The 26,139-nt window shown below is 44.3% G+C and overlaps 1 protein-coding gene across 2 annotated transcripts in view; it reads left to right on the forward strand.

Annotated features, from left to right (window-relative positions):
• Nucleotides 1-817: 817 nt before the first annotated feature.
• DRD3 (dopamine receptor D3) overlaps nucleotides 818-26,139 on the forward strand; it is a 36,596-nt gene continuing 11,274 nt past the window's right edge. For both annotated transcript variants that reach the window (XM_059922154.1, XM_059922155.1), the window contains exons 1-3: nucleotides 818-1,087; nucleotides 12,046-12,158; nucleotides 23,169-23,311. In XM_059922154.1, the coding sequence (XP_059778137.1) occupies nucleotides 818-1,087; nucleotides 12,046-12,158; nucleotides 23,169-23,311 (526 nt within the window). The remainder of the gene's footprint in view (nucleotides 1,088-12,045; nucleotides 12,159-23,168; nucleotides 23,312-26,139) is intronic.

The following is a 26,139-nucleotide window of genomic DNA, read 5'->3' on the forward strand; positions in this document are numbered from 1 at the left end:
TTCTAGGTGTCGGGGATGGCTGTCAACGTCTTCCATATGTAATAGCTCATTTAATCTTCACAAAATCCCTGTGGGACGAGTTCCATTATTTCCCCCATTTTACAGAAGAGGAAACTGAAGCTCAGAGAGGTGAAGTTACACGCCCAAGACCCCAGAGTTCGGAAGTGGTAGAGCTGGGATTCTAATCCTGCAACAGCCCCCACCTCACTCAAGAGTCCAAGCACGGTTCTTTCAACGGCCCAGCACAACCTCTCAACCTCACGCCCTTCCACTCTGCCCCTGCCTCACGCGGCTCTTTCCACTGGCCCCCCTGCGGTCCCTTCCACCTGCCAGCCGCCCTGCCGCCCTGCCTTTGTACCTGCCGTTCCTCCTGCTCGGCCATCAGCACAGTGGGCTTCCTCAGGTCCTCCAGGTCGTGACTCAACTGTCACCATCTCCATGAGGGCTTCCTGCTTACCCAAGTGCTCACACACACACCATCCTCACCCTGTCCTCACCCCCTTCCCTAATTTTTTGTTCTCCGAAATACATGTCATCATCGAACATACCACATCTTGGATTTATCTTGTTTATTACTGTCTTCTCTGGAATGGAGGCTGCATGAGGGCAGGGATTTTTATCTATTTTTTTCATTGCTGTATATCCAGGGCTTAGAATAGTGCCCAGCATATAGAAAGTGCTCAACAAAATATTTATCGAATCAAAAAATCAAAATATGTACCCAAAGCAGCCAAGCTCCAAAGAGTCTGACTTGACCGACATTGTTTTCTATCTCCTCCCAGGAAACGCGTCGGGGTCCCTCCTCTCCCTCCGGGCTATGGCGCCTCTCAGCCAGCTGGGGGGCCACATCAACACCACGTGTGCGGCAGAGAACTCCACCGGGGCCAGCCGGGCCCGCCCACATGCCTACTACGCCCTCTCCTACTGCGTGCTCATCCTGGCCATCATCTTTGGAAATGGTCTGGTGTGTGTGGCCGTGCTGAAGGAACGGGCCCTGCAGACCACCACCAACTATCTGGTGGTGAGCCTGGCCGTGGCAGACCTGCTGGTGGCCACCTTGGTGATGCCCTGGGTGGTGTACCTGGAGGTGAGTAGGTCGCAAGTGCAAGCTGCCCATGTGACCGTGCTTGTCTTTGTCTTCCGTGAGCTCCCGGCGTCTGGGGTCAGAATGCTCCCTGCCATGATCCAGGGTCTAGGGAGGGAAGGAGAGCTCCTGTCGTTCTCCCTTTCATGAGGGAACTGAAGGTCCTGAGAGCAGCATTATTCCAGCATCACTTGCCCACGTCAGAACCAGGGAGCTGGGAATGATTCTCTCCCCAGGCCTCCAGCATCCAGGTGACTGGACTTGAGTGATGGGACTTGTCCTAGAAATGCACCAGGCTTACTCTCTGTGCCAGTCATGTTGCAAAGACACGGGGGTTGGGGTGGGAGCAGTCCAGTGGCCATCCTCAACAGTGTTTCAATGTATATAGGGGTGGCGATGTGCAGGAGGCATGTAGGGGCTGAGGAATTAATTTTTAAAAAAACAATTTTCTTTTTTAACTGAATGAGAGGAAAAGAGAGCAAGAACAGTCTGCAGATAGATCAGACTTCTGATGGTTCAGTTGCCCTCGGACTCAGCATTTTCCTCCTGGGTACCAGCTCTCTGCAGACTCTGCTTCCAAAGGAAAAGACCAAATTTATATTTTTGGTGCCTCCCTCACCAGTTAGATAATACAGCAGACCCTGGAGAATTCTGCCGGAGAGAAACATTTCTTAAGTTTGAAAGTGCAAAACAGAGTCAGGAGGTGATCAAGACAAAACATCCATTTGCTAACAAGGAAATCAGGGTGCCTACACCTGTTCAAGAAACAGATATTCCTACCAGGAAAACATGCAATTACTAAAGAGTTTTTTTTTAAACCCTTAATATCCTATTAATATTTCTCCTCTGCACTGTGTATCATTCTAAAAAGGTATCCAATGAAGGCTCAAAATGATGCCATGATTAAGAGAAATTAAAATTCATCAAGTTAATATCTCAGTTAATATTAATAGTGAAGATGACAGTTAATTAAGTATGACATATCACAGGAGAGCAAAAACCTCGAACATAGACTGCTTAGGCGAGTAACCATATTAAAGAATGACTGGGAACTAAAATTAGACTTATGATCTCAATGGGGAGACATTAAGGAAAGAAATCAAGGAGATAGAAAAGGAAAGGAAAAGAATAAAAACAACTAGGCTGATTGGGATAGATTTAAAGGCTAAGGGAATACTCAGAGAAAAAAATATGCATTAATTTTTCCCAGTTAGGATTATCCTGATGTCAAAGGGTCTTGTAATTATCTTGACTTTTCTGTCAACCCAATTAGGCTGAGACATCCTTGAAGTCAGAAGCTATGTCTTTGTTCTTTTTTTCCCTGTAGTCCAAACATACTACCTGGCACATAATATGTACTAAATAAATATTTGATGTATGAATGATTAAATGAATCTGGTCTGCAATGTATGCGTTAGATGGGCCATTCCTGCTTATACCATCTGCAGCTACATCTATTGTTACAATGAACTATTTACTTTTATTTTATTTTTTAATAATGATACTGAAAAGGAGTTAGAAGTATATGATGTTTCTGTTCAAGAATGAGGCACACTTTAGGTGCTACAACCCAGTGTGGATGGATTAGTCAGTGATTCAGAACACCACCACACCCTGCTCAAAAGTGTTTCTGTCCATCCCTATGCATTACAAGGATTCTTAAGTCTGCCAGAAGGATGAATGTCAGAAAGAAAGGCAGGAAGAGAACCTTCACTCAGATAAGCATTTTAATTGCCTCTGAAATAAAACCAGGCTTTCGGTGTCTGTGCACTCAGGGCACTCATTGGCTGTTCATTTGTGATTGCTTCCAGGCCTCTGAATGGATTATATTGGCAAACCTCTGTAGATACTGGTATAGGAGATGGACGTTGTGACCTTCTCACACTAGATACCCCTGGCATCCCCTTCTAGCCACACCTGCCAGTATGGGTAGTACGCCCACTCTACTGCTGAGCGTAGAGGAGCAACTGAGCAACAGAGGGCCAGCATGAGATCTTGCCAAAGTCTGTAGTGGACTCTCTGCAGGTTGTATCTATGGGCTTTCCCCTGTGAGAAGAGCTCTAGTGGAGCTCTTGTTTCCCCCCATTAAAACCAAAATGCCCTCTGTCCAACAGGTTATTTATAACAGGTAGGTGTTCAGTAATCAAGAGTACGGTCACATAAGTCTAAAATCATACAAAAAAGATTTGGGGGGAGCAGAGACATCTCTCCACTGGGAAATGGGCTTTGCGACCTCTTTTTGGTCCTACCCACTTGCTTCAAGGCTCTAGTAATTGCAGCTTAGTATCTCTACGTCACTTCCCCCAACAGTCAACTAAGGGTCTGTCTCAATAAAAGACAGAATATGACGTTAGGTAGCCATCATTAACAGACAACCAGTTAAGATAATAGAAGGCTCTATTCCAAAGAATCAGGTCTCCCTATCCCACCCCAGTCTGTATATTTCCCTTAGTCTTAAATGCCTGCCTGCTTTCTGTGGACCTCAGAAGTAGACTGGGTGCTTTAACGAGAGAAAAGAGCACTTTGAGCTCTCAAAGTGATCGTGAATACATAAATTCACGTGTCTCAGAGACGAGCAAAAAGTGTTACTCTCACTAATTTGTCCTAATGATGAGTAGCTGGTCTAGTAATTAGAAGATCATACCACAGAGCTCCCTTGAAAAGAGGAAAGGACGCAGTGTTGACCACAGAGACTGCTGGAGGTTTGAGGGCCCCCAGGAGGACAGAACAAACATGAGAAGAACACCATGAGGGCGCCAAATTGGCTGTCAAATTCCCAGCTTCCTGTGCTTTGATTTGAATGTATCCATCTTGTTTGAAGGGAATATTGGCTCACATTGGCCAGACCCTTTCCTTCAGAGGAAAACTGGCTCATAATGACAGACACCAGTATATACGAGTTATGTTTTGACCGTAAATATTGGAAAATTTGACTCACTGTGGCTTAAACAAATAGGAGTTACTTTTCTCACATAAACAGAATTCTGGAGGAAGGAGTCCTGTTGGTATTGGTTCAGCTGCTTCAGGTGTCATCAAGGACCAGACTCCCATTCTTTCTGTTCATCATCCTTGGCAAACCCACTTCCTCATGCTACTCACAAGAGGGCTGCCATAGCCCCAAGCATCATGGCCATACCCAAAAATAGGATGGGTGGGGACAGCAGAAAAAGAAAAAGTAAATAAAAGCCCTTTCGCTGGAGTGGCTTGAAGCATCTCCCTAAGGAACTTCATTTGTCTAATTGGCTAGACCTGGAACATAAGGCCACTTTTAGATGCAAGGGAGGATAGAAAAGGAAAAGTGAAAATGTGGGTTTTATTAAAAAAGAAGATGTGGGGGTGATGTAGGCAATAAAATGTCATATAACTTTGTGCTTCTGCTGGAATTCACTGGGATGAATGTTATTCTGATGCAGGGTTGTGCTATGAGAACAACTCAGAATTGGGAATCAGAAGGCGTGGAGTTAAATGAATAAAATGAAAGTGACAACTACACTTTCCCTACCTCACAAGGTTGATTTAGGCTCAACTGTCACCAACTGAAAAAATGCTTCGATACTTAAAAAGTGTGATCTATAAATATCTCAGTTTAGACAATTTTATTGTTAAGTAAAAGAAACCTTAACTCCGATGGACTTAAACAATGAACAGAATGCACTGGCTCTCCTACCAGCAAGTTTAAAAGTCCTGTGGTAGGGTGGACTGCAGGCTCGATTTGAACAGGGCTCCAGTTCCATTTCTCTACAGTTCTCTCAGCTCTGTCTTCTTCCATATACTGACCTTATCCACAGGCAAAGGGTAAGCTATAGACCTCACATGTGTGCACCACACCATTCACAGCAAAAGAGAAAATCCATGTCCCAGAATTTCTAGTAGAAGTGTCAAGATGTACTTGGATTGGACTGGCTTATGGCACACGATTTTCTCTGAACTAATCACTGAATAGAATAGTCAGTTTAGCATAGGTTATGTGTACCTTCCATAGGACACATCAACTGCTCAGGAATCTCAGGGATTCCCAGTGGAATCCAAGGACTATTGGAAAGAGGAAAGAAGACAGTCAGCAAGTATGCACCACAGTGGCCTTCGCTGGTACCATTCTCATCATGAAGGTACGCTGACCTTCTTCAGTTTCCTCAGTCCTCAGGCCTAGCAGAGAAGTTGAGGGTAAGAACCCTGCAGGTGACCTCAGAGTAAATTATATTCCAGAGGGCCCTGGCCTGGCCATCTCTGTAATTCAGTTTGCAGCATTTTCATGAAAACTGTTTTCTGTTCTGTACCAAATAGTTCTATCTCAGATTCCCTCTCAAGTTTTTAATTTCCTGCTCTAGAAGCTGCAGTCTGTTTGGAGCTCCCTCTCTAAGCACGAACATTCCGTTTTGTTCCACTCGGTTAAGCACCTTTTGTGATGTTTAATACACTTGTATCAGGGTAGAAAGGCAGTGTAAGCAACCAGGGGAACATTTAGAATACTAAACTCAGGGTACTTGGGTCCCAGTGTGGACTGGAGAAAAGATTTGATGGTTAGGGAATATAAACAAGCAAAAAAGTGCCAAATGGGTTCAGGCAGGGAAACTCGCCATAGAGGGCCTGATCGAAGGTCAGAGAGTGACGACAGGAAGGGGCAGTGCTGTTTTGGGAGACAGGTGCCTTTGGACTTGTAATGATATTGATTATTAAAAATAAAGACTTTTTTAAGAAGAATTTTACCATTGTTCAAAAAACCCCAGATGATAGCAATTTAAAATCTCCTTACTGGAAAACAAAAGCAGGAGCTTCTCACAGTCTCTTCACCAAAGTCTGGATTTTGATGGAAGTCATAAGACTATGAAAGCTGGAAGGGCTTGGAGAGTATTTCTGCTGTCATTTCTAAAGTATGATCCAACCTCAAGAACATCCCAGTGACCGGGATTCTCTGTGGGCATGGGCCTCAGGGTCTGCACTTTAAAAGAGCTCCTCCGTGACTCTCATGAACCTCAACTTTGAGCTCAACCTTTATTACGGGGAGCTACTTGTTCAAAATACAGACTGATGGGTCTACCCCAGATTTACCAAACCGGAATTTCTAGGGGTGGTCCTGAAAGTCTATAGCAATTGTAACAAGCCCTTAGTCCCAGGCCCATTCCCACCCCAGCTGATTTGTGCAGCCAGCTGACCATCTGCTACAAACTGACAGGTAGGAACCACTAATCTGTAAAACCCCATTTCACAGATGAGGAAACTGGGATTCAGAGAAGTGAAAAATCCTCATTTAGTACCCTATTTTGCCCCACAGCAATCCCCTCCTGCAAAAAAAAAAGAAAAGAAAAGGAGGAAGGAAGGAAGGAAGGAAGGAGGGAAGGATGGAAGGGAGGGAGGGAGGGAGGAAGAAAAAAAGGATTTCAAATGCGGCAAACAAAAATGGAATGAAGAGGCTAATTAGAGAAGTAATTCCATCTTTGCTCCTTGGATATCTCCCCCAAACAACTAAAAATCCATCCCTTAGAACAGGAGTTCTTAACCTGGGGAGTCCATCAACCTGGATATAAATAAAATTACTTCTTTATTTTCACTAAACCGAAATTAAGCACTTCCTTCAATTATGAATGTCAGCATCAACCCACAGCAGAAGAAATCCTTAGCGTCCCTGGTGGAAATCACAGATATTTGTATTTTCAAATCGCATTACAGTTTTTGCAGACCCCGAAATACCATTTACACTCATCAATGCTTTGAAACTACTAGGTCTTGTCATTTAGTGCATTCTTAAAGAATCACATATTTTTTAAAAAAATACTTTGGTAACTATATTTTGATATAATCACTATCCTTTGTGATCCACTGTATTCTATTTCATGCATTTAAAAACATTCTTCTGGGCTTCCCTGGTGGCGCAGTGGTTGAGAATCTGCCTGCCAATGCAGGGGACACGGGTTCGAGCCCTGGTCTGGGAAGATCCCACATGCCACGGAGCAACTAGGCCCGTGAGCCACACCTACTGAGCCTGCGCATCTGGAGCCTGTGCTCCGCAACAGGAGAGGCCGCGATAGTGAGAGGCCCGCACACTGCGATGAAGAGTGGCCCCCACTTGCCGCAACTAGAGAGAAAAGCCCTCGCACAAAAACGAAGACCCAACACAGCCATAAATAAATAAATAAATAAAATTTTTAAAAATAAAATTAAATAAAGTAAATAAATAAATAAAAATATTCTTCTGAGAAGGAACTATGAGGCCAAAGGCATCCAAGGGATAAAGAATGCTTAAGGAGCTCTAGGGACAACCATTTCTTTCTTTTTATATATATATATTTTTAAAATTTTACTACAGTACAGTTGATTTACAATGTTGCGTTCATTTCTGCTGTACAGCAAAGTGACTCAGTTATATATATATATATATATATATATATATATATATATATATATATATATTCTTTAGGGACAAAGTCATGCTCCCCACACCCCCTAGAGCCAGCATTTCCCAACCTTCCCAGGCAGCAAAAATCACTGGAGAGACTTATTATTCTGAGTAGGGCCTAAGAATCATTTTAACAAGAGCCTCAGGTGATTTGGGAAACGCTGCCTTATCAGAAAATTTGGGAAATGCTGCCTTAGGCTGTGTCTGTTGAAAATCAATAGCCAACTTCAGTACCTGAAGACACTCTTGCTTCTCCCACCTTCTGTATTGCCAAAGGGAGTTAGTTATATTCATTAGCAAGTGAGAGTAACACCATCTGCCTGCTGTTTAATTCCAAAGTGAGTTATTCATTGAAATTTAGGGAAAAGGTAGAATCATGTTTCTAAAAAGCCTTAAATCAATCAGATTTTTTTTTTTTTTTGCTTTGCTTTGCTTCTGCTTTAATTTCAAAAATCACTTTACCTTTCATGTTCTCCCAACACTCTGTAGTACTCGTCTCACTGTCAGCACTTATCATATTGTATCATAGTTATTTTCTTAGCGTCCATCTCCTGGGCCCTCAGTTCACCCCTTCCCATTCACACATGATTCCCCCTAACACACAGACACTATATTCTGAGGCCCTGGGAACAAAAACAGGTTTAATTCATTTCAGTACAGCTACCCCAGCAAGGTATCAGCCCTATAATGGGCCCTCAGTGAACGCCGGCTATGTGGGTGGGTAGACGGACCAATGCCAACTCTTCTCCCTCCTATGATATGAGAAAGGAGTTAAACTGTACACTTCCCAGAAGCAGCGTGTCGGGGTGCTGACCTCTGAGAGGCAAAATAGAGTAATGTTTGATATTAAGGGTTTGAAATTCCAGCTACTTTTACTAGCTGTGTGTCCTTAGGCAAATTATTCAACCCCTCTCAGACTCCATTTCTTTAATCTATAAACTGGAGAGAACATTTACCTCATTTCCTTGCTGTAAGAGTTACTTAGCATGTTCTTGGCCCTTTCAGCTCTTTATTGATCGTTCACTATTATTTACTTGGCATGGAGGACTTAAGTATTTCCATTACACATTCCACCAATTAGGGAAAACCAAGTGATGGCACCTTAGCGGGAATTACTTAAATTAGCTAATCAGGTTGTTGTCTTCTTGACACTTAGCTGAGATCAAGGAGTGAATGGGGATTTTGCTGGCAGAGTTGGAGACAGGATGAGAGGAGAGCCAGAATGGGGTAGCACAGTGGGGGCCTGGAAGCCAGGGGGCAGCTTGAGGGCTTTGGTCCTTAGGGGCTCAAGAAACCAGGGACCAAAGAAATCTGCCAGGTACATACTTTCACTAGGCCCCAAAGTCAGTAGCCCCCACTGTCTTGTGCTGTTTTTCTACAACCCTGGGATACAAGCAATCAAAAGGAGATGTCTCATTCCCTAGAAGGGGGTTGATGCGGTCTGCCACACAAAGATCCTTGATGGCATATGGTTTTCTCCTTCCCCCCTGTGTCCACCCATTTCCATCCCTTTCCAACAGCTGCCCCCTCCTCGCCTGACACCCCCATACAGCAGGTGTGTAACAACCTACATTCCAGTGCCCCATCTGCCTCTATAGCCATGCCTCTCTGGGCAAGGTACTGAACCTCTCCAAGCTTTAGTTTCTTTCTCTGCAATGAAGATAACAATAGTCTTCTCTCACAGGACCATAATCAGCAATAGAGGCCATGTATGTAAAGTTCAGACATCGGTAATTATTAGAATTAACACAGATTATGTCAGAGACCATTCGTTCTGTCAGAATATATTTGCAGGCTGGGCGTTGCTCTAGGAGCCTGGATGCAGCAGCAGACAAGTAAAAGTCCCTGCTCCTATCAGGTTGATTAAGTTGCAGTCATTTAATCTCCTATCAAATAAGTGTATAATTTGTCCTCAAAAAGCTTTAAGAGCATATACAGTTTTAAAAAATTCAGGTATCGAGTTATCAGAATCTATGTTTCAAAGTTATAGAACTTTCTGGAATGGGTCATATGGGTTGGTGACACACATAGATTGAGTTCTCAATAAATGTTAGCTTGTATTAACGATTTTAGGATCTCATGATGATCTCTACTTTATTTAAGAATGCCTTGCTTCTCCAGTTCTCTTCAAGAACAAGGCCTGAAGATCTTTTTAAAAAACCTCTTAAAACACGTAACAGGGCTTCCCTGGTGGTGCAATGGTTAAGAATCTGCCTGCCAATGCAGGGGACACAGGTTTGAGCCCTGGGCTGGTAAGATCCCACATGCCTCAGAGCAACTAAGCCCGTGCGCCACAACTACTGAGCTTGCGCTCTAGAGCCCACGAGCCACGACTAGTGAAGCCAGCACACCTAGAGCCTGCGCTCCACAACGAGAGAAGCCACTGCAATGAGAAGCCCACACACCCCCAACGAAGAGTAGCCTCTGCTCACCGCAACTAGAGAAAGCCCACACACAGCAATGAAGACCCAACACAGTCAAAAATAAATAAATTAAATAAATAAATTTAAAAAATTTAAAGCACATAACATACCCTCCTCCAATGAACTAAGTATTAGGAGTTTCACAAGCACTTGCTTTATGAATGAATGAATGGACAAATGAGCAAACAAATGAACGAACAAACAGAACATCCAACAAGCCTGCAGTTTTCTATTGTTCTAATGATCCTCTCTCACCTACACTGTCCCCCAACATATGTACACAAACAGGCACTCACAATTTTGCAAAAAAAAAGTGGTTTTCCCCAATTTAAGATGTAAATTGCATAGTAAACATATGTTAAAAGAGATTTAGTATACAAATTTTACCTTTTGCAAGAAGCTTTTACAGCATACAACTGTCCTATGGATTGAGCAAAACCATCTTCTATTCTCCTCGTTCCTCTCATTGTGTTATGACTATACATGTCCCTTTAAAAAAGTTTTCATTCTCAGAATTCCTTTAAAATTCATATTAGGCTTTTATTTACATAGAGCCAAATGGTTGGACTAAAAGAGAGAAAGTAAATCCACAACTAAATGAACAAAAATGACGACTTCATCACTAGTTTGAACTTTTCATTGTTGCTTTTAAACAAAATATTTTTGGTCAGAGTTTCTCATAATAGAGCTTGGAAATGACCAAATATAGGGAAAAGATCAAATGCTGAAAAGGAAATAAATCTAAGGGGAAAGAAATTAGTAGGGAAGGGGAAAGAGAGAGAGCCTTTCAGGAACTTGCATTAGTGCCATAAAACAATGATGTATAGTCAAGTGGCCTGGTGATATAACCAGCATCTTGGATGAGAAAAATTAGACAGAGGGCCAACAGCATCTTCATGCACTACTAGTTGTAGTTTTTTTCCTTGAGAAGCCACTTCAGAGGCTACTGTACCTATGTTTCACTCCCTTTTCTCTTAAATAGCCATTGGGCCTGCCCAGCAGAGATAACATGAACACCCAGCTACAGCCTGGGGTACAAAGCTTCACAGGTTTCCCCTTGAGAACCGTGGTGCCCAAGAATGGCAGCCCCAAGGGCAGGAAGCTGGCAAATGCACAAAAGCCTTGGGGCCCCAAGAGTGGCATTTGTGGATGAAAGTGATAATCTCCCTAGCATATCTCTCTGGCTCAATTAGGTAATGTAAAAAAAATTTTAAATAAAATAGAAATGTGCTAGAATATAACTTAAATTACCTAAATTCCTGACTTACTTATAAGTGTTACTCGGAGGAGTTATGGAGCTTGGAACACATGTGTAAATGCGTGAGGTCAGAACCATCCTCAGTGATTCCGTGAATAGTAAAGAGGATCTGGGCCCCTTTCCAATGCCCTGGACACACCTTCCCCCTGACCTCTTGGTGAGTGGGACCATGGTGACGAAGGCAGGCACACTGGCACAGATTTATTTTACATAGGCTCTTGTAGATGTTGTTAAAGCTTCAAAACCGGAAGCCAGATAGATTTTCATTTTGGAGGTAAGTTTTATGAAAAATGTGTTCTCAGTTTATTTCCTGGTACATGGTGAGCTCTCCACTGGGCGGAGGGCTTCAGAGGGGTAGTTTTGGCACGGTGCACACATCTGGCAGTCACCCAAGTTCTTTCACTCCCAGCTGTGCATCTATGGGCATATCACTTAACCACGATGAGCTTTAGTTGCCTCCTGAGTTTGAACCAGATCAGCAATTCACAGACCTTGGTGTGATGGGAGACAGGGGGGTTTATTTATTTAAAAACGAAGATTCATGGGCCCGAGATCCAGAGACTGTGACTCAGGAGGTCTAAGGAAGGGTTCAGAAATCTACATCTTTCATGAGCACCCCCCTGTGGACCCCACTTTGAGAAATGCTGGACTAATTGATTTGGAAGATCCCTTCCAGCACTAACATTCTGTGGATTTGTCCTTTCTTGGGCGACCAGTCTTGGGCAGCCTGACAGTCCCTCGATGCCTACCCTTGGTAATGATGTTGTACCAACAGGGAGGGCATGTCTGCGTCTGTGCAGGGCAGCCTAGGGAAGGCGGTAGAGTTGAGTGGGTAGTTGTCTCTTCGCTGGGGGGAAACACTAACATCCTTGTCTCTGATACCCAGGTGACAGGTGGAGTCTGGAATTTCAGCCGAGTTTGCTGTGATGTTTTCGTCACTCTGGATGTCATGATGTGTACAGCCAGCATCCTGAACCTCTGTGCCATCAGCATCGACAGGTAAGGCTGGGCTTCCCTTCCAGACTTAGGAGAGAGGTGGCCTAGGTCAGGTGGCGAGGGAAACCACCTAGGGAAGCTGCTCTTGCTATATTCAAGGCACAGGCTTCGCATCTGAGGGCACTGGGGTCACTGCCATGTACAACTTAACTCTGGGACATTTTCTTTTCTCCTTTTTTTCTTTTAAGCGATGGTTTGTAGGTGAGAGGAAACTCCTGTGACAGGAGAGAAATAACTATCTTATGAGCTTTCCTTTCCCCCAGAGGATTCTGGTTTTGCTTTTCCAACACCCTTGGGGCTTTTGTGATTCCTAATTTTTTGTGGGGAGAAAGGGTGAGGGGGACAAAGAGGTGAGATGAGCTGACACAGGAGAGACTGTTCCTATTGTTATTCTGTTTTGGCAAAGGGAGGGAGATAGAGAGAGCAGGGGTGAAAGACAGAGAGCGGAGAGAAAAGCTCGAGAGCTTGGGAGTACCTGTGAGGGGGGAGAGAGGAGTGGAGAATGGTAATTTTAGAAAATGTGGCTGTGCCCTATTTATTTATTTCCTTCATAGAGTTTAAGAAAAACAAGTAAAGAACAATGTTTTTTAGAATTGCCTTTTGGTTGCTGGAGTGGATTTCTGTGATTTTGACTAGAGCCTTCATGTGTTCCACCAGAGTAACATTATTCTCTGTCCCTAAGAGTGTACCGCCCTGGCTCTGGGGACCTCTGTTCCTCTCTTCCCCTCTCTTTCAGTTTCCTCTCCTCTTTCCCTTTCCCCTTCCTGAGTGTTAGATCTGCCATGGCCCCCAAGGACATCTCCGGGCCCACTGAGCGCCCTGGGGAAAGGAAGTCACTTTCGAGCTTATGGCCCCTGTTGCCAGTCAAGAGCCTCTGATCTTCCCTTCTCCGAGTCCCCGTCCAGCTCTTCTTTTCCTACAGTCTCTCCCAGGAATATTATCCATCCACTCCATAGCTCCAACAGGTGACCCCAAATAAAATTCGCCATCTATTGCGAATTTAGCACATCTTGCTAAGGCACGACAAAGCCTTAACTCATTTCCTCTTCACAACAACTCTCAGGTACTATTACTATCTTCATTTCCAGCTTCTTAGACTAATTGAGGAATTTGCACAAAGTCACACAGCTGATAAGAAGCAGTGCCAGGATTTAAATTCATGTCTATCTGACTCCAAGTTAACAATCTTAGGCTTTGTGCTAAGCCTCCTCAAATCTCCAGCCTCACCCCTAATTTCTCCCCTGATGTCCAGACCACATTACTGCCTGGATATACCACTGGCTCCTACAAGACAAAATGTTGAAAACCAAACCATCAAACCATCACCACACCGAACCATCTTGACCTGATGATCTCTTACTGACAACATCATTCTTCTGAAAACTTGGATTTTGTTCGACTCCTTTCTCTTCCTCATCTCCCACATCTAAGCAATCAACGCTTACAGACTCTATTTCTGAAAGGCTTTCTAAATGTGACCCATCTTTCCTTTCTTACCTCACCTGCTTATTTTGGGCTCCTATGACCTCCCACCTAGACTTCTGCCACAGCCTCCTAATTGGCCCTTCAACCACTCTCAGAATTATTCCCCCAGAAGTAAAGCCCGAATGTCTATTGCCCTACTCAAAACCCTTCAGTGTCTCCCTGGCCTGTGGAATAAAAACTGAAGTTACCTTCACAGCCTAAGATTCAAAGTTTTCCACAATATGGCCTCACGTTACTTTTTCAATCTCATCTCTTTCTGGGTTGCCCTCTAGCCCTCTCATGCTCCAAGGCCGATCACACTGGCCCCCTTTTCCGTGAAGCCCTTCCAAATGTCTACAGCTTAATTCAGTCACCCCTGTACTCTCACAGTGCTTCCTCTGTAACCATGTTGTGGCATCTCCAGGCTCCCTTTGCAGGAGTCCTAATGCACGTCCTCCTCATGTCCCCAAGTGTGACATTCACGTGACCCACTGTTGTGCCCTCTGTATCAACAGCCCTAAACTTCCTTGCATGTGTGTAACCAAAGAATGGGCATGAAAACCCTATCCTCTAGTGATACTGCAAACCCAAACAGTCAACTCGGTGGTTTTTTGACTTTTATCATTTGCTTGGCTATCACTTGACTATTATTACTTGATTGGCTAGCCTGAGAGGGAAAATTAAAGAACGTGTCCATAATGCTGAAACTAATACCATTAAAGAATGTGTTTTAAAAAAAAGGGATACAGTTGCATAACTCTGTAAATATACCCAAAAAATCCACACTGATTTGTATACTTAGATGAATTGTGTGGTATGCAAATTATATCTTGATAAAGCTGTTAAACAGTGAAGGGATAGTTAGTGATTTTATAATATTTTTAGCTCTCTGAGAACAGAATTCCTCCAATAACATCTAAGTCTTTTGTGTGATTTCCGGACATTTAGTACATGTTTTAGTACGTGCTTTCAGAAATATATCATTTACAGAAGTAATAGACTGCATCTGGTTTGCTAGATCATCACCTCCACCACCCCAAACTATTATATCATCCTAGTTCCTCATTACCTGTGAATCTCCCTGCTCTGCCTATTACAGAGCTTTGAACAAGGAATATTAAACCAGGGAATTTCCCTGGCGGTCCAGTGGTTAGGGCTCCGCGCTTTCACTGCCGAGGGCACAGGTTCAGTCCCTGGTAAGGGAACTAAGATTCCGCAAGCCACATGGCGCGGCCAAAAAAAAAAAGGGAATATTAACTGAATCCTGAATCCGGTGGTCCCTGCCTGAGGGTAGCCAATGCTTATACCACAAATATGCACCTTCAGAAAGGACATGAGAGAGTAGGATCAGATCAGCCTTGGAGGAGGGAGGGAAGAACTGTATGAAGAGAGCTTCTAGAAGAGGCTCTGGGACAGCCCCCTCCCAGCCTGTCAGTTCCAACCCTACCGTCTACCATCTTGGAAAGTGTGCCTATACACTCCACCCACACACATTCTCACACATGCGGCTGGCAGGTGAGGCTGTGCAGGCTGTGCGCTGGAGTGTGGGAACTGAATTCAGCCAAGGGCTTCATTGCCAAGCCTTGAGTAAACCAAGAGAGGGTGCCCTTTACCAGCCGGGAGAGGGTATCTTTTTGTAACTTGCACAAAAGCACCATTTTGCTGGCAGCGGTCATGCTTAACACACGCTTCTACTTGCACCACCTAGTAGACACAACCAACAAGAACAAACCTTGAACTGGCTTCTGTCCCATACAGGGAGAACTCCCAGAATGCATAGCGTTCACCTACCTGCAACCTGAGGAACAAGTCCTGCCTTAGACCGCAAAGGACAAGGAGGCACCCCTCTTGGCCTGTAGGTCTCTATGATCCAGTCCTCACCAAACTTCAAAATGGAGCCTCCTTTCTCTTCTAGGACTGAAAATAGGCCTTGGAAAAGCCGTCTCCATTATCCTTCACAGCAGTTTGCACTACACAGCATTAAATTCTGTTCATGGGATGCCAAATAGTTGGTCAATTCATTAAAAATGCAGTCATTCATGCAGACCTTTGGTCTTCACACAATGCTAGTCACCCGTCTGACAAACTTGACCAAATGGATTCAGCATTTTTTGGTCATGAAGCCCTGATCTGTAATAACAGGGTGGTAAGAGATAGGAAAGAAAAGGAAATGATAAAAGGGTTTTTGAAAGCAAGTAATGCCATTGTCATTAGATTCGTAGGCATAGCTCTGGATGCTGGGATTAATGCCGCCTTTTCTTTTTTAAAAAGCAGAGTGGGTGAGCACAACCCCCTAACCCGCCCTTGGCTCCTTGCCTCCCAGTAGGGCAGCCCCCTCCCGCCACATCCTGGGTCAGAACTAACTCGGCGAGAGGGCTGAGAAAGTGTCAAAGGAGCAGGACAAGATCCGAGCAAGCGGTGAGAATTCGAGTCCTCCGCAAGGAGCCCAGGAATAATGCAACCAAATTCATTCACCAGGGAGTTCTTTAAGTGGCTCTCAAACGGCACCCATCACACAGGCAAGCCTCCGCGTCTCTGCAGCGAGCACAATAGGTACCAGATGAGTCACAGGCACCTTGGATTTTTAGTTTGCATCTAAATAAGCACTTTATATTTGCAAAGGGCTTTCCAGTCATTTGCAAAAAGCTTTCTCCTTCAACCATTCCGTGAGGGGAGTCCACAGAACTAAAGATTTATTGAGCCCCCTGTCTGACCAAATAAAAGGTGGTGAAAAGCAGCCCTCACAGAGCTCGGGGGCTCATTAAACCCAGGCGGGGAGTTAGACTCAGGTCCTCCCACCCAGCCCAGCCTCCTTCCTCCCCCACTGCCGCTTCCCCGGGACGCACCTTCCTCAGTTCCCACACACACACACACACACACACACACACACACACACAGGTCTCCCACTTGGGGACAGGGCCTCAGGCAGAGGTCGAATTCTGTGAGGATCCTGAAACCTTCAGCGGAGTGACAATCCCACGAACCCCCGTCACAGAATTGGGAGTCGGAAGGGGCGTTAGAGTTTAACTCATTTGTGCAGAAATGAGTTAAACTAAATGCCCCCACGGGGACCCGTAGCCTCTTAGGTCTGAAACTAGAACCTGAGTCTCTGAACTCCCACACCACCCGTCTGTCTGGCCCCTTCATTGGTGGAGGCGGGGATGGGACACCGAGGGAGGGGCCTCTGGCCATGCTGGCACCCAGTTCTCTAGGTGCTATTTCCTGGGAGTAAACCAGTCACATTTCCTTTGTCTTCAATACCCTGGCTACCTCTGTGCTAATGCTAACTTGAGTGAATCTAAAGGCAACAGCGGTAGAAATAGCTACCATTTCTTTAGCATGTACTACGTGTCGGGCACCGAGAGCTTGTCATTATCGCTAACCCTCACGACATCCCAGCAAGGTAGGTGTATTACCCGCACTCTACAGGTAAGGATTCTTAAGACTAGACTGTGTGGGTAACCTTGCCCAGATCACACAGCTGGTAGGTACAGGAGAGGGGATTCAGCCAGCCTCTTTCTACTCCAGCTCACTGCCTTTCTCAGAGGCTTAGCCTACTCTGGGCCCCTAGCTCTGGGTCACACTGCCTGGCTGGAAATCCTGGCTCTTTCAAGCAAGGTGAACTTGAGCAAATCAGTTAACCTCTCTGGGCCTCAGTTCCCTTACCTGTTTAGGAGAGATCAGAGCAAAAGTGTTGTTACGAAGAGTAAATGAGTTAATGTTTGTAAAGGACTTCGAACAGTTGCCTGGCACCTAGAAAGTGCTGTATACTTGTTTGTTTGAGAAATAAATAAATTTAATGTTCCCTGATAATCAGGAATAAGGGGCAGACACCCCTAAACTCACTGATATGAACAATCACAGATCCCTTGGGCTAGCACAATAATAACGACAATCGTAATAATACTGGTTTTTAAATGCTTAATATGGACCGGGCATTGTGCTAAAAATCTTCCCAGAGATCATCTCATTCAATAGCCATAACAGCCCTATCAGGCGGACTCATTATCCCCCTTATGCAGATGACGAAACTGGGTCTCAAAGAAGTCAAACCTGTGGTCCACGGTCACAAGGTTCAGCGGCAGGCCAAGCGGGATTCAGACGCTAATCAGTCTGTTTCCAAGGTCCATTGACTTACCCACTGAGCACACTGCCAGCGTTCCGGCAGGAAAGACCCAAAAAGCTAGGAGCTCAAAGGGAGGCGGCTGGCCAGGCAGCGATTGGGCAGCACGCGCCGCGCGCGCTCGCGCTCTGGCCGAAGACCCAGAAGAGCCGGGTGAGCGCATCGGGCCCACGCCCAGCCCTGCCCTGGCCTGCGGTCGGTCATCTGCGATCGATTCGGGAGGAAATCAGAGGCTGAGCAGTCTGCTTGAGTTGGAATTCAGGGTCCCTGCAGGGCTGCAGGAACCAGGGGGGCCGAGCTTTCCCTCCCCGCCTCCCCACTGGGGGCCTGGAGAGCCCCCAGGTGAGCCGTGAACTTCTCACCCCGCCGCGCTGGCTGGGTTCTTGCTGCATTCTGGTGCCCTCCGATGGCCAATGCCGGAACAGCCTCTGTGTTTCAGCCCCGATGGCAAGCTTCCTGGCGTTTTTCACCCTGGAAACAAATTTGGCGGGGGCGGGGGGGGGGGGGTCTCATTTATTCTAAAAGTTTAATCATGTTTTAAAACTAAGAAGAAAAAATATATAAATGTAACAGTGGTAAACGTAGTCTCATCTCTCACTTCTTACCCAAGTTAACAAGAGTTTTGACACAGAAATTTTCCCTAATGCAGACTTTCTCCAACTTGTCTAATCTTATAAGATGCACTTGCTTGTTAAAAATACAAACTTCTGGAGTGGAACAAGTATCCAAGGGTGTGGCCTTGGAATATGTGTTTTAACAGGACCCCCGGGAAATTAATAGAATCAAGCTAATTGATGGGGAAACTCAGTTCTGGGTAGCCGCGGTGCTCTTAAAGTACAAACCACCTTTCAGTGCCACGTTTCCTGAGGAAGCCCTTGTCGCCTTGTAAGGCCTCAGAGGTTTGCAGTGCCCTTGGCAGGGAGCAGGGCACCCAGGAGAGACCTGGCCTCGGAGACGGCTACCACCAGCTGTGGGAACTTGATTTCATCATGTAACCTCTCTACGGCCTTGATTCGTCCTTTATAAAATGGAGCCAGTGCTCCCTACACTTACTGACTCATTGAATTAACGGAAGCCTCCAAGAAGTTGCTGAATATTAAAGCAGATCTAGGAAAGTGTGCAACATTCAGTGGTGGGCTGGGAGTCAGCTTGTAACGGCTAGTGGGAACTGACTGGCAAAATTTTACTTTTTTGAGCCAGTTATTAAACCATCCGTGTAACTTGAAATGGACAATGGTGGGAGTATTTGTACCACAGAAATTGACAAATGGTATAAATTAGGGCTTTTTTCCACCTGCAGAGCCAGTTGTTAGGCATTTAGCAGCACACTACCAAATTATGGAATGGTCGGGTTCTTTTACATCCAAGGTCATTATGTAAATGAAGGCCAACAGCTCTGGACAGGAAGAAGTGTGCCATACCTTTCCTTCCTGACCCTCATCAGCTGTTTGGCCAGGACAGCTGAGGGGTTTCAGGCTCAGCCTCTCCTCCACGGTGCCTCAGGGATCACTGCTAAGGGCCAGGCCCTGGTTGACATATTTGACGTGAAGCCCCAGCTCACTGCCCCAGCAGAGTCGGAAGTCCTGAGAGAGTGAGAAGCCTGGAGGAGTGCCAGGTGCTACTTGCCCTGCTCCTTCATCGCCAAGTTAGAGATTCAAGGGAGGATCTATAGTGTATGTGCATCAGGAGAAGGGAACTGGGTTGTCATGGGCCTTCCTTGAGGTTGGTGGTGGGATCGTAATTTGACCTTATTAGATAAGGACTCTATTTCTCCCTCTTGACAAAGAAGCCACCTCTGTCACATGTTAGGGTGCCAAGGCCAAGTTCTGCAGAGTCTGCCTCCATCTCAGCCCTCAGAGCTGACTCTCAGGCTGCTCTTTGGGGATACACATGTTAACACATGAACTCTAAGGCCAGATGCATATGAGGCAGATGAGTCAGGTGGCTGGCACATATAGGAGGAGCATCGGGGAGCAGTACCCCACCCCCTCCAGCCCAGGGTCTGTCCTTCCCTGCCTCAGCCCCAAGCCTTGAGGTGCACAAGAGGAGCTAAGGGGGTTCCTGCTCTCCATCTGGCCTCCAGGTTCCCTGGACACTGATGAGACAATGAAAAATTGAGCATATGCACTATTTACAATTGCCAAGACATGAAGGCAACCTAAATGTCCATCAACAGATGAATGAATAAAGATGTGGTATATATACACAATGGAATAATAGTCATAAAAAAAGAATGAAATAATGCCATTTGCAGCAACATGGATGGACCTAGAGATTATCATACTAAGTGAAGTTAGACAGAGAAAGACAAATATCATATATCACTTATATGTGGAATCTAAAAAAAATGATACAGATGAACTTACTTACAAAACAGAAACAGACTCACAGACATAGAAAAAAACTTATGCTTACCAAAGGGGAAAGGTGGGCGGGAGAGATAAATTAGGAATTTGGGAGTAACATATACACACTACTATATATAAAATAGATAAACAGCAAGGACCTACTGTATAGCACAGGAACTATACTCAATATTTTGTAATAACCTATATGGGAAAAGAATCTGAACAAGAATGTATATATAACTGATTCACTTTGCTGTATACCTGAAACTAACACATTGTAAATCAACTATACTTCAATAATTAATAAATAAATAAATAAATAAAAATTGAGCATAGTAGACCCAACTATTTATATTAGATCCCTTGAGCTGGGCTAGGATTTGAATTGTCCTCTTATGAGGAAGGAGGCCTTCAGAGTCCATGAGGCAATCAGTCAACAGCTTCTTACTACTTGCTTTGTACAAGGACCTATATGGAATACCAAGGCTATAAGATGATTTCAGCCATTAAGTAACTTAAATCATATGGGGTCTATCTCTCTCCAGCCATGAGGCAAGTTCAATAATGCATGCAGAAGGGCAACATGATTGATTGGCATAGGAGCGCTATGCATTCAGAGTTAGAGGTCTCTGTAAGATAGAAGGACTGGGAAGGTTACTGGAGAGCTGATCTGGGATTAAAGGAGAGAAAAAATGAGCTACCCAGGGAAGGAAAAGGAATAATGGATTGAACAAAGACTGTTGAAGATAACCCATCACTAGGCCAGTATGGCTGCAGTTATATGTAAGTGTCAGGGTCCAACGGGAAGTCAGGTTGGCTGGGCAAGTTGGAGTCATGTTGAGGAAGGCTAAGTATTGACGTTGTATTTGTTTTCTGTTGCTGTGTAACAAATTATCACAAATGTAGTGACTTTATATCCGTTTTTAATCTCACAGGTCAAAAAGTTTGTGAACCGTGTAGGTAGGTTCTCTGCTAAGGGTCTCACAAAGCTGAAAACGAAGTGTAGGCTGACTTGTGTTTTCGTCTTCCAAACTTATTCAGGTCGTCAGTAGAATTCAGTTCCTTACAGTTATAAGATTGAGGTTCCCACTTTCTTGGTGGTTGTCAATCAGGGGCTGTTCTCAGCTCCCATAGGCCTTTTGCTGTTCCTTGCCAAATGATCTTTTCCCAAACATGGCAGTTTGCCTCTTGCAGGCCAGGAGGGTAATTTCTCATGATTTGAATCTCTCTGAATTAAGGAAGGGCTCAGTCCCTTTCAAGGGCTCACCCAAGATAATCAGGCTCACCCAAGATAATCTCCTTTTTGATTTACTCAGTCTGTTGATTTGTAATCTAATCACAGGATTTCTACTAGTTCTACTAGTTCTACAGTACATAAATCTTGGGGGCCATCTTAGAATTATGCCTGTTTCAGTTTTCATCTGAGTTGGGGGGAACATGGGTTGGGAGGGACATGATGAAATCTATCTGGGGAATTAGCAGTAGGAGACCAGCCAGGAGGCTGTGGCCATCACAGAGAAAAAGTGGTAGAAAAGAAATGCATGGATAATGGGGACGATACCATAATGGGTAAATTTACAGGACCTGCTGTCCTTCTGCCTAAAATGTTCTTCTCCTACCTTCCCTCATGTCTGGTTCCCTCTCACCCCACTAATTTTCCTACCCACTTATGTCATTTGCCCCTTCTTTACGTCCTCTGCTATCCCTAAACATATCACCCAGCTTACTTCCTTCGTGATACTCTTCATTTTATATTAACATTTTTTTCATCCATCTACTCCACTCAACTCCCAGCTCAGTAAGGACAGAGACAATGTCCCATTTGCACATCTCTATATTTCCAGAATAAGACCTGGTATATAGTAAGAACTCAATAAATATTGAATGATGAAAGGCTAAATGAATGGGTGAGCAAATGATATGGAAGGGCCAAAGAAGAGTCAAAAAGCCTGAGTGTTGGGTGTGGATGTCTGGAAGAAAGGCAGGAAGTGGAAGCAGATTAAGAGATGCAGGGAAATAGGAAGATCTATTTCAGATAATTTGAGTTTGGGACAACCATGGAGCAATCATGCAGGTAAGTCCAATAAGCAGCTGTAAATGTATGTGTGGATATACCACAGAAAAGACAACAATATCCAACAAGAATAAGAAACTGTGCTTTGACCATGTAAAAGCATGTGCTGTAGAGTGAGTGTTTGTGCCCCCCCAAAATTCATATGTTAAAATCCTAACTGCCAATGTGATGGTATAGGAGGTGGGACGTTTGGGTGGTGATTAGGGCTCCACCCTCATGAATGGGATTAGTGCCCTTATAAAACAAACTCCAGAGAGCTCCCCTCAGCCCTCCCACCATGTAAGAACACAGCAAGAAGACTGCCGTCTACAAACCAAGAAGTGGGTTTTCACCAGGCACCAAATCTGCCAGCACATTGATGCTGGACTTCCCAACCTCCTGAACTGTGAAATAATAAATATTTGTTGTTTAAGTCACCCAGTGTATGGTATTTTTGATATAGCAGCCCAAGCAGACTAAGACAGCATGAAAACTTGATTTTAAAATAAGCCTTCATTGGATATCACTCATCTCTATTTACAAAATCTCTGCTACTTGGAATAGTTGTCACTACGAGGGTTAGAATTAATGTTAGGATACAGGCAGGGCTAAACATCCTCTTTGGGCACAGTTCCACCATTATCTGAAAAACTGTGGGAGAACGTAAAGGCACACAAACCAGCATCTAGAGTCTTCAAGGTTAAGGGTGTGTGAATATAAGGCTGGGATATGCTGGGCCGTCAACCAGCACTGGTAAGAAGCTCTCCGGCAACCCAGTGTTGTTACGCTGTGCTTTTTATTCTTTCTCCCTTTCTCTGCTCACCTCCCTCAATGAGTACTTCATCTATCTTGTCTCAGCCTTTCTGCTATGTTCACTCAAATACCCCTTCCTCTCTAAGTTTCTCCAACTAAATTATTTTTCTCCTGCCACAAGTATCAACCTGAGTACTTCTCTAGTAACCTCTTTCAACTTGTCTTTAGAACCTTTCTCATCATGTCTATCCTCTCTCCCCTCCCTTTCACAGGTACACTGCAGTGGTCATGCCAGTTCACTACCAACATGGCACAGGACAGAGCTCCTGTCGGCGCGTGGCCCTCATGATCACGGCTGTCTGGGTGCTGGCCTTTGCCGTGTCTTGCCCTCTCCTCTTTGGCTTCAACACCACAGGTAACAGTGATGGCCCCACTTCCAACACCGGCGTGATTCACAGCACATCTGAATGGTTGTGAGTGGTGCTGAGCCCTGAAATGTCTGACCCCTGGTCAGTGTAATCAAATGAGGATGCTATAGACTGCAAAACGTTGGCCTTTATTGATTAAAAATAAAATAGAAAGCAAAACCTCTTCAATTAATGGCACAGGAGTAATGTTCTGCCCCAATTAATGAAGTCTGCTTACTCCTATTTTGAAAGAAAAGCCATTGTATTCATTTGAAGAAATGTGCCAGTTAAAAAACTATGCTATATGAATAATTGAGGTGAAGTTTGCTAATGAAAAGATGATAATTCGCAATGGATTTACAATGCAAAATAACAATAATGACAGCCCTGGAGTAGGGTATACATTTCTAACTTTTTATTCGATAAAAATCATTTCTGACGTTTGGGAACTAGGATGAATTCCTAAATTACTGGAGGATGTATTTTATATATATATATATTTTTTAAATTAGTTTATTTATTTATTTTTGGCTGCATTCGGTCTTCATTGCTGCACGCAGGCTTTCTCTAGTTGTGTCGAGCGGGGGCTACTCTTCATCGTGGAGCACGGGCTCTAGGCGCGTGAGCTTCAGTAATTGTGGCACACAGGCTCAGGAGTTGTGGCTCATGGGCTCTAGAGCACAGGCTCAGTAGTTGTGGTGTGAGCTTCAGTAATTGTGGTGCACAGGCTCAGGAGTTGTGGCTCATGGGCTCTAGAGCACAGGCTCAGCAGTTGTGGTGCACGGACTTAGTTGCTCCATGGCATGTGGGATCTTCCCGGACGAGGGCTCGAACCTGTGTCCCCTGCATTGGCAGGCGGATTCTTAACCACTGCGTCACCAGGGAAGTCCTATATTTTTTAATATACAAAAATTTTGGCCATGGTGCTGGCACATGGTACATCTTCTATTGGATGGATGGAAGGATGGATGGATGGATGGATGGGTGGACGGACAAATGGATGAACAATGTGTATATCTGAGATGTCTGGGATTTTAGATATAACACCAATCCAAACTGACGCCTCACAGTGCCTTCAGTGTCTGTTCCATGACCATCTTTCAGCCTCAAGAATTTCATGTGTTGAATGGTAACTATTAGCACATATAGTATAGTTACAGGTATCGAAAATAAACACTGAGTGTTCACTAAGAGAGAACTGATTGACTCATGTTCTAGTGTTCATCTGGATTTCTTATTTTCTCCATTTGAATTGATTCATTCAATTCCTACTATGTTCCAGGTTCATGAATTGCTGGTATATATGTACAAGTCACATAGCTGTGTGCTTATGTGTATACAGATATAGGTAACACATTACATATAAATACAGGCAAATCTTAACTTATATATAGTCTTCAAAGAGTCATTTGCTAGTCAATTATTTAGAAGTCAAAATACATTTAGGAAGACAGAGGCTCTGGAGTCAGAAAAACCTAGATTCAAACTCCAGTTCTGCTGCTTAACAGCTGTGTCTGCTTGAACAAGTTACTTAACTTTTCTAAGTTAAGCTTCCTTGTTGGTAAGTTTGGGATAACAATATAGCACAGCATAAACTTGAACAAAATCAAATTTGTGGACTAGGTCTATGTATTTAGTTAGGAAGTTTTCAATATTTATTTTTATATATGGCCTCCTACAAGTAAGTCCAGCAACTTCATCTCTAAAATTATATGTTAGGTTTAACTCTTTATAATAGATGACATATTACTGCATGTGTCATATGTCTTTACTTATTACTGTTCAGGGTTGTAATCAAGCCATGTGTATCTTTATGTGTGATTCAGGGTGAATTTTGACTCTCTATAATTTTCATTGACTCTAGAATCTAAGCCTACATATGTTATAACTCCACTCTACAGCCTTCACAGAGTTCTTTTACAAGTAAGTGAGGATTAAATTGGGATAACATACATAGATGTGCCAAGCACATATCACCTGCTCGAGGTTAGGCTTGTTTCTCTGCTGCATTAGAGGTTAAGTAGCCAAGTTATCCAACAAAGATGTGCCTGGTTAACTCAGGGTGTTCCTAAAATATGATGTTGTTATCGTCTTTGCGTTACTCTTTAACGCTTCCCATTATCAGTCACCAATGTCACGTTATAAACACAAACATGCGTGTGCACGCACATGCACCAAGGCGACCTTCTCTAACATGACTGTAGAGGCTGACTCTGGCGCTCAAATACCATTTCAATGAGTCTAAATGTGCTTTGGGGGTTAGTCTGATAACTAAGCCACCTTCTATATCCATGTTTCTATGAGAAAATGCCTTCTAAGTTGGAATTTGTAGTACGGGCCACTTCCTACCACTGCTAGACCAAGGCAGTCCTTAACTCGGCCAGCAGCAAAGCCCCACCAACTTTTGCTGGGGGGAGTGATTCCTCTTCCTCATTCTTAGAGGCTAGCGGGGGCGGTCTTACTCATGCGCGCGCGTGGGCACACACACACACACACACACACACACATACACAGACACACACACACACAGATACAGAGACACACAGACACAGATACACACACACACACACACACACATACACACCCGGTAACACTTAATCAAAATCTGACATTAGACAGAGTTCCCAGTTAGTCAACGTATAAAGTGAAGAAGAATGACAACCTAATTGCAGTGTTGTTGCCACCAGTGAGATCATTATTGTTTCAGAAACAAAACTCAGAAAAATCTTTCCAAAAGGATTTTCAAATATAGAATTGAGAAGGCAAAAAAGGCTCATGACTTACCACGTATAGGCTCACTTCTTTCTCATCTCTCTCTCTCTCTGTCTCTTACTTT

Source organism: Balaenoptera ricei, chromosome 4 (genome assembly GCF_028023285.1).
Source record: "Balaenoptera ricei isolate mBalRic1 chromosome 4, mBalRic1.hap2, whole genome shotgun sequence".
Classification (NCBI taxonomy): Eukaryota; Metazoa; Chordata; class Mammalia; order Artiodactyla; family Balaenopteridae; genus Balaenoptera; species Balaenoptera ricei.